The 15411-nt window shown below is 46.0% G+C and overlaps 1 protein-coding gene and 1 long non-coding RNA gene across 5 annotated transcripts in view; one reads left to right on the top strand and one right to left on the bottom strand.

Moving 5' to 3' along the window:
• Nucleotides 1-15411, bottom strand: part of angpt1 (angiopoietin 1) — a 127029-nt gene that overhangs the window by 100099 nt on the left and 11519 nt on the right. For all 3 annotated transcript variants that reach the window (XM_040188831.2, XM_078081350.1, XM_078081351.1), the window contains exon 2: nt 1964-2111. In XM_040188831.2, coding sequence (XP_040044765.2) covers nt 1964-2077 — 114 coding nt within the window. In that variant the 5' untranslated portion in view covers nt 2078-2111. The remainder of the gene's footprint in view (nt 1-1963; nt 2112-15411) is intronic.
• On the top strand, nt 3133-6385 carry LOC144383542 (uncharacterized). 2 transcript variants are annotated; one of them, XR_013450980.1, is made up of 3 exons: nt 3133-3301; nt 5218-5342; nt 5429-6385. It is a non-coding gene; the product is annotated as an uncharacterized LOC144383542 (long non-coding RNA). The 2 variants fall into 2 exon arrangements; XR_013450981.1 differs by having other exon boundaries at nt 3158-3301; nt 5231-5342.

Raw genomic sequence — 15411 nt, forward strand, 5'->3', positions numbered from 1 at the left:
GGATACCACCCACGACCTTTATGGTTTTTACACACGTACACAAAGCTGAACCTACAAGACCTTGCACACTAAATCTTCCCCAACCTGTTCCGTTCCGTGAGCAGTGACAGTGAACTGGGAGTCCAAGCAGCAGCAGGTCCAATCATTTAACATAGCGTGAGGCACCGACTGCACACTCAGCTGCATCTGGCTGTTTTTCGGCCCGAGCTTCGGCACCGTGCAGTTTCAAATTCAGGTCTCTTTATTGTCAATTGGATTTTCATGAAAACACACGTCCACGTTAGAAATGTGTCAGTAAAGTATAAAGTCTACAGCGAGACAAAATGATACAATAAAAAGATGGCTGAGCACAATAAAACCCAAATGTATTCCTGCCTAGAGCCATGAGTTGAGAGAATATAGTGGACATTAAGTGCCCAAAACCCTGACGGAAGAGAAAAGGGTGAAGGTTGCAGCGAGGACGAGGTGGCGAGTGTTTTTCAGTTCTTTTCAGTCAGCCGAACCTTTGCTTCAGTGCACAAGGTAGCCGGGGAAAAGAAGAGAAAGCACCCATCGATGGAGAGTGGCCATACTCTGATGCTTTGAATGTCTACCCGCTTTGTCAAGGGCGGCAACACATCGAGCTATAGCATGTAGCTTAGCTTCAGTGTCTTCTGTATCTTTGATACATTTGCCAATAAAACAAATTTGACTTATTTCTTTTCATAACGCTCTTACATTTAACGCGGCGAGTGCAGCCCTTAGCGGCCAAGATGAATACATCCCCCTAAAAAATATGGTTTTTAAATTACTCGTGATTTGTCTTACCTGTGGGTACAATGTGAGGCAGGAACACACCCGGCGCCGCTCCGGGCCACAGTGACATTGTCACAGGCGCACGTTAGAAGATTACATTACCGGCACCAAACCACCAGATCCATCTTATAAAAGCACCCCCCCAATCCTCACTAGCCCGAGGCCACATGGCCTCTTAACAATGAGAGGCCTATTACAGGGCAGGGACGGTCATAAAACCGTCACGGTTGTTAAACAGCCACGGCCAGAGAGAATGGATGTGGAGTAAAAGCTGGTAACGATGATGGTTTTCACTGTTTATATTATGTGCTCCAATAAGAGCCAGAGAATTGAATCGATTGAATCGGAGAGCTACGCCGATGAGCATTCCAGTAGAAGAGGATGTTGATGGAAGGATGGCGTGGGGGGGCTCTGGGTGCTTCTGCGTGGTTTTAGGAAAACATGATCACTTGGTGGGGATTTTCTAGGTTAAGGTGGAATTGAACCATGCGGAGGAGAGGACATCGTCACTGCCGTGTGGTGAGAAGGACGAGGCCCTGCAGTACATTATACACATATTCTTTTGGTAAAGTACTTCTTTTGATGTTTGATGTGCATTTACAGCCAGTCCTCAAACCACAATACAGCTACGTGGGTTATTTATGCCATTCCTAAATAACTGGAAACAGAAGGCAACTTACCTGTTGCACTCATACGTATGAAGCCACGGTTAATGTTATATTTCACACAATAAAAAAAGAAAAGAGTTCCAGTCAGCTTTAAGTGACGTTTTAGCCTCTTTCAGCTGCTTGTTTTGGTTTTACAGGTTTGCTACTTTCATGTCGTGGTTCACTCTAAATTCGGTAGCAATCAGTTTATTCTGCTGTGATTACGGCGAAAGTCCTCCAAACTATATCCACTGTAGGTGCACTGACAGCGAAGCAACAAAGGGCTCCTGGTGGAGGACGGGCAAAAACAAGAAATACTTCGATACCCATTTCCTCACCGATAGCCGCATCTATTGTTGATCGACTGATACAGAGCACCAATCTAACACCAGTAGGATGAAAACAAATGAACAATGCCGTTTGTCTTCCTGGACCACGTGTCAGGCCAACAGAGGCTGTTTTATATACGTGGACCAAATAAATAGCAAACTCATTTCATTTGATGAGCAATAAATATTTACCCCAACAGCTGGTGCTGACACAGAGTCCGGCCCGATGTCACGCAGGTCAGAGTTCAAACAGGCTGGAGCCCAGGTAACACCCAGAGCCTGGAAGCAGGAAGCTGCAACCATCATCGGCGAGTCACGAGTCGGTCTTCAAAAGGCGGAGCTGTGGGAGGATGAAGGCAGATCAGCGATGTGACATCCAGTGACATCACTCCTCTCAGAAAAAAATGAAACGATATGCCGTGTTATTAAAACACTATTTTATGTCTTCAAAAGGCAGCAACGGGGTTTTTTACGCATCATAAAAGTTTTACGATGTTGCCGTAGAACAGCCTTTTGTAGTCAGGCAGTTATTTTGGGGCATTATGGTTAAAAATACCATCTACGACAGCGTCTGAAGATGTGCAACAGAAAATCCAGCCGCCCTTTTCTTTCTCAACCCCCTCCTCGCAAGGCGCCACCGAGAGTTATGTTTAGATCTCCAGTTGAAGTCACACAAAGATCGCGACCCCGGGCAGACAGCCGGGTCACAGCCTTCGCGACCGGTCCACTTTTCCTCCGAATACATGTTATTATTCAGGTATGCAGGGAGGAGACGGGGATCGGGTTACAATGGACGACCCGTTCGTCAAGGCGGGCGATGAAGACAGAGAGCGAGAGAAGATAAATATCAGCAGCAGCCATTTATGAACCACAGCAGCAGCAGAGACCCCAAATCCACAGAGAGGGGGGGAGATAATAAGCAGAATGTACAAAAAGAGAGCGATGTGGTGAAAACAGGACAGGACACCTGGCAGAGACCAGAGACTCATACCGGTGTGGTCAGCCAGCTGGTCCATGCATCGGTTTGGAGGTTTCTCAGTTGGGACTGGTCTTTTTGGGGAGGTGGGGGGCGGTTAAGCTGTCTAGCTTTGACAATCTGAGATGCATTCAGTCGGAGCAGCTTCGGGGTGGTGCTGCTTTTATTCCGGCGCCTCTCTAAAGCTTCCTCTCCAGTCAGTGACTCAAAAAGCTGCATTGTAAGGTGCAGGTATGTGAATATTCAAGGTCGCAACAATTAGCTAATTTATGAATAATTCTGCCTCTGTGTGAAACCATTTCCTGACTCCATGGCATTTGTCATCCACCCCCACCTCTCTGCAGTGTTTATCTCTCTCCCCCCCCCCCCCCCTCTCTGCCTGTAGGGAGGATCCAGACGGCGGCTTCTTCAGGAAGAGAAGCAACAAATTGAAACACCGCTCGCCGTCGTGGCTGAGCGCCCGAGTCCCGGGATGACTTCGGGGGCCGGGAATCTGAAAAATCCAAAAAGATAAAAAGGCAGAGCGAGCGAGAGGGTGGAGAAATTATTGTCAGGTGAGTTACGAGGTAACGGCAAAGGCGAGACACCGAGTAGCAAGACGGATGGCAAAGGGCGGAAGTGAGGCAGAAGGGGTTCAGAAGTGCGATTAACAGTAGTTTCACAGTCAAAATTGAATTGGAATTTTTGCAGCTTCGCGGAAGGACCGACCGGGAGTCTGAGATAGGCCATCGCCTAAACCGACTACTTCCTCTCTAATCGAGTAGCTTCCTCTTTCTCGGCCACCCACTCGTCAGCACAAACAAATGACCCTTTTCCCAGCTGACACTGACAATCAAAGAATGTGGCTACATTTAGTAGCTAACACACAATAATACATGCACATCTTTTAGCCGGGACTGGCAACATATCTAAAAACAGTCCGGATGATAATTGGCCGGTGTGCGCTTGAGAGGCGGGACTTAGCATGAGGTCCACTGCAGCAGTCTGTTCTCTCCACCCACACTGCAATACACCTCGTCAAAATAAATCAACACCAGTGCAGTGAGCAGTTTCATTCTACCAGCAAGTGATAAAAACAATTGCCTTTTCAAACTTTTTAAGAGGGCTGCTGCGATAGAACACAGCAATGAGTTCTCCCAAGAATGTTGTGGTGGTGTTTTGTTTGTTGTCTGCGGCTTTCCTGGAGCCGAGCCTCTCCATCGGTTCCCTCTCAGCATTGCAACAGCACATAATGTTGGACCGCTTTAAGCTTACATTCTTTTGTTCCTTTTCCCCTCCAACACACTGTGGACTCAAAAGCTTCTGAGGATCACTACGTAGCCGTGCAGCATGTGGTGCTCCTCCACCCTTAACAGCACCCTTGTCACTGTGGATGAGCATTTTTGTAAGCGCCTCTTCTTCTGTGGAAAACGGTTCCAATTCGTTTAAGGGAGAACAAAACATTCAAGTTACCTTGAGATTTACAGCTCCGCCAACTCCACTTCCACATAGTGTACAAACACATGCCCGGACCCACTGTACACACTGTGGAAATGGATACACACGTGCTGTACTAGATTACACCACAAAGACGTACACAGGCAAACGGGCTCCCAGAGTCTCTCGGCATAATTACGCATGAAGTGATACGACCGTACGATGCGGTTCCCCTTTACATCAATGCGACGCACATGGTCTGGGTGTGTTTGTAAGTGCGGCTTTGTGTTGTCATCGGCGTGATAGTATTTACTCTGTGTGCTCACCTGCTGTCCCAATTATATCATGGAATATTCCGCTGTGCCTCGGTGCACAAATGTTTCTATAGTGATTTGCATGCAGCCACAGGTAATTATCCATTGGGGGAATATTGTATGCCCTTAATGAATGTGTTTGTGTGCGAGTGTGCGTGCATGCGCCTTCTGCAGCTAGTGGTCCCTCACAGTCTCATTAAATGTGGTCTCTGGCAGGGACTGTAGCGCTGCAAATTCTCCGGGTGTGGTGGCGCTGGCTTCAATTTCCCATTTCGATCAGTGTGTGCGCATGTGTGTGTGTGTGTGTGTGTGTGTGTGTCACTGCTTATAAGCCGTAGATTCCATTCTGCGCTCTGATTGATCCCATAACATTCCACTTGTTGGCCTTCCACCAGACACAAACTCTGCTTTTAATCTCTTTTGTGTGTGTTTTTGTATACATGAGTTTGTGTCTCGCGTGTGCAGCAGGCGCGGTTCTGCCGCACACTGAAAAGGAGCCTGGACACCATCGTAAAGCAATGCAGCCACAAAGAAATTGAAAAAGCAGCGGTAACAGTAATTTGAGTCCGGACGGTTTGGGAAATATTGGCAAGTGGGGAATAATTCAATGCAATCCTTCTTTCCTGCTTGGCGGCCTCTACTGCTTTTCTATTCGGACATTTTTCCAGTTTTGAAAACCTTTCCCTCGTCTCCATCCCTTTGTGCCCCCCTCTCCCTCTCCGACTGGTCCTCCTCCTGAGTTGTGTTTTTCAGACGGACACTCTAGCACTGGTTGGTGGGAGCGTTGGACAAATTGGAGCCAGGGGCCGTGAGGGGTCAAAGGTGACGCGATGTCTGAAGCTGCTGAGAATAAAGCTCTCGGAAGGTGAGAAAGAGTTTGGCCCTGAGACGGTGACACACTCTGAGAGACTGTTTGGACGGGACAAAGTGACGCGTCTCTTTCTGCTCCAGGTGGACATCGGTCTGCAGGCGTGATGCAAGAGGACCGTTTATGTGACACCGCAGGCCAAGCATATATCATAGAGGTGTATAGCCACACAATAAAAGCATCACTTATTGATTAGCATTATTAAATTGAACATTAACAAAATGAAATCAGGGTTCCATAGCACGTTTTTAATTATATTGATTTTTTAAAGGTAAAATGATCCAGTAATTCACAAGAAGGAAAGAAAAGTGGATACATTTAATACAGTATATAAAAAAAGCGAGGCCTACATATGTACTGGGAGTAATGCGTGAGGAAGAAGCAGCCAGATAATAAAACATACTCTCATACTTGAGACTCAGATAGACGAGCAGGAGGACTGCAGCAGCAGTCTAACAACATTTAGAGGAGGCAGCTTCTCTTTGAAACCCACAAGACGCATTTGGGAGGAGCATCATTACTAAAGGATTCAAAGTTACGCGTTTGTATCACGTCTATCGCAGAAACCACAAACTGCCATTAATAATGCACTCGGACACAACCGCACTCATTAAGTTCACTCCCACCGATATCAACAAGGTGGACAAAACGTGGTAAGTTTAATTGTATATGCACAACAAGCTAAATGCAGAATAAAAGTTGCAGTGCGGTTATAACGCAATACATTTCAACAGCGTAAACAAACGACCGGCTCCACAATGTTCATCAAGTGGGTTCATTCTCCCTCTAAACAAAAACGGAAGCGCTGTGGCATTTGCCCCGATCCCAAACGTCTCCCCTGAACCAAACTGTGTAAATAGGAACGGGATAGTTCTTTGCGGCCAGGAGACATTTATGACCCACGTTACCATGACGTCAAAAACAAGATTCAAAATTGAGGGGTTTTTTTTTCCTTCTTTTTACTCTTGTCTTGTTAAAATTGCTTTAACGACAAAATGTAATGTTTGATGAATAAATGAATAAATCTTTAAACCATGGCATTTTAAATGCAGACCTTTTAATGTGGCAGTCAGGGCACACAAAGGAACAGCCACAAACCCTCAGCGCGCTTACTTTCCTCCTCAGTCATCATCCATGTGCACCATGGTATCAGAATCAGAACCGTTTATTGCCAAGTGTGTTGGACATACAAGGAATTTGTACTGTGACGCTTCCACTGATGCCGTTTGTGTGTCAGGAGGTGCAGCTCAGGGGAGTTCAGAGGTGCAGACAGTGTCCCTGTAAACAACCAGTGAGCAGCTGTGGCAAAACGTGAACACGACCAAGAAGGTGAGTCAGTGCTCTAGTGAGGCAATGAGGCGACAGCAACAGGGAACACACACACACACACACACACAGACACACACCAGGTGTGCGCTTGACACATGGCGATAATGGCATGCAGCCATGACTAATACGCGGAGCCTCGCTGGTGAGAATAGGGGTAAGCCCGGGCATATGGAGATCATCACTCACACCTAGAGAGCCAGCGCCATGGCGGTGGGACGAGATCTATGGTTTTAAACGAGGGCCTGGGCTCCGGCCTCTCGGTGCCAGAGCACATTACAGGCAATCACTCACTCTAAATAAGCACACCAAGTGCTGATTAAAGGGGGGAGATTGAGAGCAGGGGGGGAAAAAAAGGAGAGAAAAGGCTTGGATGTCCGTTAGAGTCTTTCCTGAGGATTGCGAGGAAAGTGACGTCACAGCTTCGTCAGTGGTCCGCTTACTCATCTGAACTGGCAGGTGGAGGTGGGGGGGGGGCAAGCAGGTAGTTTCTGACGGGACCAGAGAGGTGTCGTCCCAATTTATTGGACAGCGCGTCGGCTGCGTCTCTGCTGTTTTCAAATGGCCTTTTATCTTCAGATCCGTTCATCCCACAAAAGCCCCCCATCACTCAGAGACCTCCCTGAATAAAGTAAACCAGGAAGATCAGAGTCAGATGAGGAGCGGAGAGGATGAAAGGAGTGAAGGAGGCGAAGTGTTGGATCTATCTGTATAGGAAAGGTGATGTTACACGACGGCCCCTGTTGGGATTATCCAGAGCGACGCAGGCCTGACATTATCGTACGAGATTCGCTCATATGGAAATATTCAGCCGAGGGAAAATACGATTTGATACAACCAGCAGGTCAGGGATTTATTTTATGAAATATCTCCAACATTAAACTAATCTAACATGCTTAGGTGAGCATTAAAGTGCATCCTCACACAGCATGACGTCATGAGCAGTAGAATTGTTAAGCAGTTATTTCGGCAGCAGATTCTCTATTACATCCTGCATCATTTGCCATGATATTTCAGATGACATCTGCAGGGAGGAAATTCACTGTCCATCTGTTGTGGCAGGATGGTTTTCTTTCCCTTTGAAGGATAAACAAAATAATTGAGATAAATCTCACCACAGCGAGGGAGGGTGGATTGAACGATAAAAGGTTCTTTGAAAAATGGCATGTCAGGAAACCTCATGTCCTCAAACGACTGCTACAATCACATGCTTCTCTGTCAAGTCTTGGATTATTCAGCTTCTTGCAGATCCTCTGGTTTTCCTCATTAGCCTTTTAGACTATCTTTCTGGCCCTAATCTAATACCACTGTCTTTTGAGTTTTTTCCCCCGAACAAACTTCATTGCGTCGGTGAACATGATCATTCCCCAAGCGTGACAAACTCTGGATTCCTGCCATGAGCCACATTTGAATTTGTTGGGAAAACTCGAGGTCGTCATGGGAGCAGCATCATACAGTCCTAATAGGGAACATCGCTCTCCAATCCCCGTGTTCGACCTTGAACCTCGTACTTCTAATGATGGGCCTGGATCTAATGGTACACAAAGTGTTTTCCACTTTGGAGCCACCTCCATAACATATATATATATATACACACAGACATATATATAACAGATGGCGGATGAGACCGGAGGGAAGGGGAAATGAAGGAGCTGCGCACTGGTTTTATTCCCGCTGTCTGCGCTGCACTCTGGACTTTTGATTATAAAGTCTTCGTCATCTATTGTGAGCTGAGGCGATGCCCTGTAACTCTCTCTGGCATTGAAGCCGTGGCAGCCAGGTGCACATCTGGAGCGAACCATCATAAAAGTGTAGAAACTCTTCAGTGGTTAATTGTGACTCATTAGTAACAGATTATCAGATATGTAACTATGACTAACTCATTTTTGGTCGACAATGCTTTAATATAATTGTTTTTTCTTTTGTCTTTCCATTCTTAGTCAGCAATTATATATTTAACAATTTGGTTTTTAAAATTCTTAGAACTTTACATTTAGCAAATCTGTTTCCATGTCACAATTAATTTCCCGTATTTTAACATTTGCCATGTTAAATTAAGTTAATTGAGATCCAACCGCCGGAGCGTTTGTTTTTTTAAGTGTATGGTGTGAATCCATTTTAAATTGGATTCATGGATTATTTAAAGAACACAAGTTAGAGTAATTTGGAAAACATTTGTTTGTCATCAATTCCGTTTTTGATTTGAAATACAAATTGAATTTAGCTTATTATGATTTACTAACTTTCTTTCACATCATGTGGCCCTCATCAGCAGAGATGCTCGCCTAGGACATTTCGCTAACGGGACAGCAGGTGGTCCATTGACAAAAGTTAGTGATAAATGTGTCCATTCATGAATTGAATACAATTACACAATGCCTAAATCCATCGAGGACATATATGGACATTCTCCTCCAACGTGTACATCCGCCACAGCAGGGAGTCGCCCATCGGGATTGGATGGCAGGAGGATAAACAGGTTTACGTCCGTTTACCTGCATTCATTCAAATGATAAAGAGCTCAAACCACTGAAAGACACATTTCAGAAAGCAGTGGGATTTAATTGTAGTTCCAGTAGGTGGCAAGAGGTCTAAAAGTAATATGTTTCTACACGGAGAGGTGCGTCAGGCGGGGTGCTGGGGACTAATGTGCTCATTACAGTTTGACGCTGATACATGCAATCCAGCATTCTGCTGATGAAGCCACAACCGCCCTGATTGGCTGTTTTTAATTGCTTTCATGGAACAGAACCATTACAGCGGTGTTGCATCGTTACAGCCGATATCCAGCCTCTGTAAGCATTTAGCTCTGAATGCAGAGGGTTTACTGCAGCACTAAATGGAAATGGGATTAGTTTCAGGAACTTTTAGACAATAATGGAATGATTGGGGTGGATTAATGCATCAGCATTTTAGTTTTAAGGAGTGAGAAAGAACGTTATGACGATTGGTTGTCGGTTTTGACAAGCTGCTATCAGCGAGGACGAGTTCTGGAGTACTTGGAATTGCCTAAAAATGTGTCATTGCGCATTCAGTTTTAATTTGGTCCAACCTCGTACCGCTCGCATTCCCTCCATATGATTTTAATCTGGCCCGCGTTCGATCGAAGTGGGCCGTATCTGGCCCGAAGCTGAAATGAGTTTGACACCCCTGGTAGAGCACATTGTCCTGGCCGCAAAATATTTCTTTTTGTAGAGGCATTTCATCACATAATCACTTTTGTTCCCTAAGAGACAAAGAAACATTGACAGCTGCAGAAAAAACAAGCAGCTGCAGCATTTCCCATCTGGTGAAGCCCTGGTGTGGCAGGCGATAACGGGCAGGCCAGGCGGGGGCTTATCAAGCAGATGAGGGGGGAACAGCAGCGGCGATACAGAGGTGGTGGCGAGATGCGGAGGACAGAGGAAGCTGGAGGAGTAAATGTGCTTTAGGAGCATGATGGCAGGAGGAGGTGGGGGGAGGGGGCGTACTGAGATAACAGCAGGGATGGTGGTATGGCGGGTTCACTCGATCCGCTCAATGTCCTCCATTGTTGAGGTCCCGGGCTCGCCGGCCTCTGCGCAGATGTGCTTCAGGAGGACGCAGGGGCCTAGGGGAGGAATTCGACAATATCAAACGCTATCGCTACATCTTCACCCGCAGCTGCCGCCAACCGACAGCCCTCCTCTTCCTCCACCTCCGCCTCCCTTCAAACTCTCTCTCTGGGAAGCCAATTGACGTGTCACTCAATTGGCACGATGAGAACAAAGAACACGCTCACATGCAAAGAAGGCAGAGAAATATTTCTTATGCTTTTATGAAGCGTTCATAATGTCTTTTATGTTAGTTGTTCTTGAATTAAATCATTAGTGCTGCTTTATATGTCCATCATCAGCCGATAACAAGAAAACGTTTGCGTTGCCAGGTTATGAAAAACCTCTGGCTGAGATGAGGGATGCAATCATGCATATTGGAAAATCACATAACTATTGGGATTGCATCCCAAGGGAGTTTTATCCCTTAATGTCTTGTATTTTGTGTGTTCTTGGTTTGATTGTGAAATTCGCCGAAAACGATGCCGTTTGGCAGCTGACTATAATCGTATCTGATTTTTTGCGGTATCTCACCACCACAAGTCAACAGACTGTTTTCTTTTGGATTGAGCATCAGGAAACAAAACAATTCCCTAATAGAACAAAAAAACGCTTTCATTTCCTCAAACAGACAGCCTCAACCTCTGACTTCCTGTGCCGTGTGCGCCGTCAACCTGCTTGAAGTGGATATGACAAATCCGGTAGGTAGGACCACCTGCCAGCTGAGCCCCCCGTCCTGTAATAAAGGAACTTATTTGGTCCAATTGGACGCAGATGGCCGTGGTGACAGAAGCGGTTGGTGAGAATGTGATCCTATATGTTACTGGGACACTGCGCTGTAACAGAACATATTGCAAAAAAAGGAGGCAGGAGACATTTCACCAGCACAGTGATCAGAAAATGAGTTACAGGCTTTCTACTCAATTATATTACCCAAAAAATGATTAAAGTTTCTTTTTGCAAGAAATTGGAAAAAACAAGACTGTACTCATCACATCGTATTTGGAAACGGTATTCAGGAAAATAGCGCATTGGTTTCACCACTCGGAACCGGGGGTGTAAGTTCCAGGGGGACACGGACAGACTGCCAGTTTTCTATTTCTTACTTTGTTGGTGTTGTGGTGACGGTGTCATTGGATGAGAAACCAAACCCCAATATTGCTTCCAAAGGCGGTTCTATCGGTGTACCCAGGGGTGACTGTCGTGTGTTGTAAAGGAGAATAGTAATAGCAAAAGTCGGTCGTCGATATGTTGGTGTGCTTCTTCACATTAACTGGTTGAGATCATTTGGTTTAGCTGTTGACTTGTTTACAGCCTACAACCAGTTTTTTTGGTGTAGATCTCAGCAAAGAACATTGGCGAATACTAGTTAAACATAAAAACCACCAATATTAGGTAGGATACAAGCAGCAAAAGGTGAGATACCTCTTTTACCCTCAAGGAAACATTTAGACCATCCGTCCCATGATCAGTTAATACAACGAACAAATATACTTGAGGTGAACTCAATGGAGATGATTTCCTTTAGATAGATCTATTTATGAACAATTTTTACTTATTCCTTACATACGGTGTTGAGGGAAATAAATTGAGCATTGAAGAGCCATGTAGAGTGTTGCACTGCAGGGATGATAGCAGTGCAACCCCCCTCTATTATACTGTAGATAAGAAGTGCTGCTGCCGAGGGGAGGGGGAGAAATGAACAGGACCTTATAGCACAATGAGAGAGCGCTGGTAACTGTCAACCAGTCTGAGCAAAAAAGATTTAAAAAAACAAACAGTATATGGAAAGATTTCCATTTTCCTCTTCTGACGTGGGCCTATGTGAGATTTACAGATGGCCCAACGAGACCAACTGCTCCAGAACTACGTAGGCTTTGCGCTGTGATTCTAACGTAACTCACGACGGGCTGCTGCTTCCTGCTCACATGGTGAACACAGTTGTTCCGTTTACACGCTGTGGCCCCAGCGGGGGATTAGCTAAACAATAACAGCCCCTGTGTCACGCACACACACACACACACACACACACGGTTGAACAGGCATATCCCAGGAATGGACAGACAAGTTGCTACCACCTGTTGAAGATCATCCAGTCAGGGCCGCACTTTCCCCATCAGCCCCTCTGACTTCTCCCTCTTCTGTTGAGCTCCCAACGCTTGCCACTTCTCAACCGACACCGACCGCGACCTCGTGCCGCTGTGCCACCGTTTAGCTGAACCGCACAAGTGGGCGCGAGCGTGGCACGCGGGACACGCGCCGCCGATTGCATAACCTCCCCCAGCTCATGTTGCTTTCACCTTCACAGCTGCAAAACGTGGTGTGTGTACGTTACCTCAAGCCGAGCCATGTGAAGCATTGTGTGTGTGTGTGTAGGAACATATATGAACATGTGTGTACTGTAGCCGTGGCACACGTGTTTTTTAGCCTTTGACTCGTGCCGTCATGAGGAAGCATGTGACCTTTGCAGAACACACACACACACACACACACACACACACACACAGGGTTAAGAGACGAGGCGACGCAGAGGATGTCGTGGAACGAAGACAGGAGCAGATTGGGTCCTGGAGCGGAGAGGAGCTGGACCTTGCTAAGCCGCGCCGCTCGGCTCTTTAAGCGATGTGGGAAATAAGTCTGCCGCCGCGTAATCAGCTTATCCCAGGACCTCGCTTACGCAACCGCTCACACCATCTGAAAGCCTTTGGTTTGGTTTTCATTTAGCGGGCCGAGAGGCTGATATGCCACATCCAGGGGCTGGATCACCGCAGCCGGGCTCAGCCACATGCATCCCCGCTCTAATCACGCCTTTCCGCCGCATTACCGCGCGTGCGAGGGTGGAATTGTTCCGGGCAAAGAGTTTACGGGAGGTTGTGTGCGAGGTCATTTTTGCTGGAGTATCAGGCGCGTCCTGCGCATCGTTCATCTTTTTGTAATGACTGCATTACTACAAGTTCTCGGTTTTAATAAATAACAAATCAGTCGTGTTCCCGTCGCTTCGGCCTCTGTATTCATTCACTCTGAACAGTAAGTAGCTTGGTGAACTGACCTGCAAAAGATGCACGTGCTTACATACATGCACACATTGAATGTCAGTTGTACACAGTCGGCAGGAAAATTTCCCCAAATATTATCCCCATGTCATTATGATGCAAACGTACCACAAAGAGTAGTTCCAACTGCCGTAAGAAGAAGCTGGACTCGTTGCTGAACATAACATTCACCCACATGAGGAATGTCACGGGTTTATTTCCTGTCTTATTTTGTAGTTTCTGCTTATCGTCTGCCCGGGTAACTTCACTTCCTGCCTTGTCTTGTCGTCCCCTGTGATTGTCTGATTGTTTCCACCTGTGTCCAATCACCTGCACCTCCCTAGTGTATTTAAGCCGTGTGTGTCTCTTGTTGTGTCATTGTTGATTGTTGGATGTTCTTGGTTCCTGCCTGTATTTTTGCCCCTTTGGCCGTTTTGAGTTTTTGACTATTAGTCTTTTTTGGTTCGTCTGCATTGTGCTCCTAGTCTGCATTTCAGAGTCCTGCCTTACCCGCACCCTGACAAGGAGGGTGCAGTGCACGTGGTGCCGGCAGCAAAGGTCATGACCCTCCTGGCATCCCAAGATTTGGCAGATTTTTCATGAGCGCAACTCGAGACTCAGCTTTGCTGCTCATCCCCTAAATCCACAAATGTAAGGAACGAGGGAAACGGGCTTTCCAACCGTTGAAGATATACGACCAAACACACATTTCCTTACTTTTTGTGCTATGTTTATAAGTGTCATTCAAGCGTGACTCACAAGACATTTTAAACATATGTGTAGTGTCTCATTACACCTTGATTAGAACTGGTTGTTACGGTCACTTGTTTTGGGTAACTCCATTTATTCTTGGCGCTTGCTGCCTTTCTTCACTTTACTTTTTAATGAATTTAACATTAAGGATACACGGTTTGCTCCTTAACGCCCTGTAGCAACTGTGATGCTTTTATGAAACTACTTAGCCAATCCTTTCTGGGAACTTGTTTGGGCGCCGTTAACACTCTGAGGAACCGTCACCTTACTAGACTTCCTCTCCTGGTTCATTTGGACTTTAAAAAAGGGCCAACAGCAGTGAGTCATAAAAGTTACAGCAAAACATTCTTACTTAAACGCTGGAATAGACAGCCTGTGACGGCAGATAGAAAAAAGAAAAAGGAAAAAAAAGAAAGTGCATGTAATCCGTATGCAGGTAAAATGTTGGAGTGCACGTGCTCCTTCCTGACTGAAGCGAGTCAAGGTTGCCGTTTTGTTTGGTGCCATTAAAGCGTGACTATTTATCTTCTGAAAGGGGAAATGACACAATCTTCCTCATACAAATGAAAAGCTGAATTGATGAGTTATAAAATAAAACCTTAGATGCAAATGTTTTCCTGGCCTGAGAAGACAACTCGCTTTCAATGGCAGAAGGAAGATAGATTGTGCTGTGAAACTGAATTCCACTTGCTGATTCAGCAGCTTTAGACATTGGTGAACTGCCCACCATGTTTTAATCACGGTGTTGCCACCCTAGCTGACAAATTACCGTAGCTTTGAATTATTTTCCCAATTATTACCATTACATTTCAAGAAAAATACTGATATTTGCGCTGAAACAATTTCTAAAGAAATAAATTGCCGGTAAAAACAAGTACTGCGATCTGATCTGGCTGATGTTACACATTTCCATCTGATCCAAAGTGCAATCACATCCGTCCTCATTGGAAAGCCTCTCTGTGTGACATAACTCAAATTTGATGCCCTGCTGGTCACTCGGCGGTGATTAGAGATCTGTGTGTGTGTGTGTGCGTGTGTGAGATTGTGCTCTATTTGTGACTTGATTCATGTGTATCGCACACTTACACAGTCCTCATGAATACATCTCAATTACACACTCAAGTCGTCACTGTATTAGCCGATGTGATGACACGGCTCTATTCATGACGGAGCGTTCAGATCCATCACGTAAACTGTCCCTTCACTGAGACCACGAAAAACCATCATCACGCTTCTCCTGCAGGAACTGAAGATGTATCATTTACTGCAGCAGGTGCGCTACATGCACATAGCATCGGTCTTCCCTAAGACAAGTCATCTGGGCACGGACGAGTGTGTCTGAAGCTCACGCTTGTGGAATGCGGATTGAATGCAATGCAACAC

This window comes from Gasterosteus aculeatus, chromosome 10, assembly GCF_964276395.1.
Source record: "Gasterosteus aculeatus chromosome 10, fGasAcu3.hap1.1, whole genome shotgun sequence".
NCBI classification, from domain to species: Eukaryota; Metazoa; Chordata; class Actinopteri; order Perciformes; family Gasterosteidae; genus Gasterosteus; species Gasterosteus aculeatus.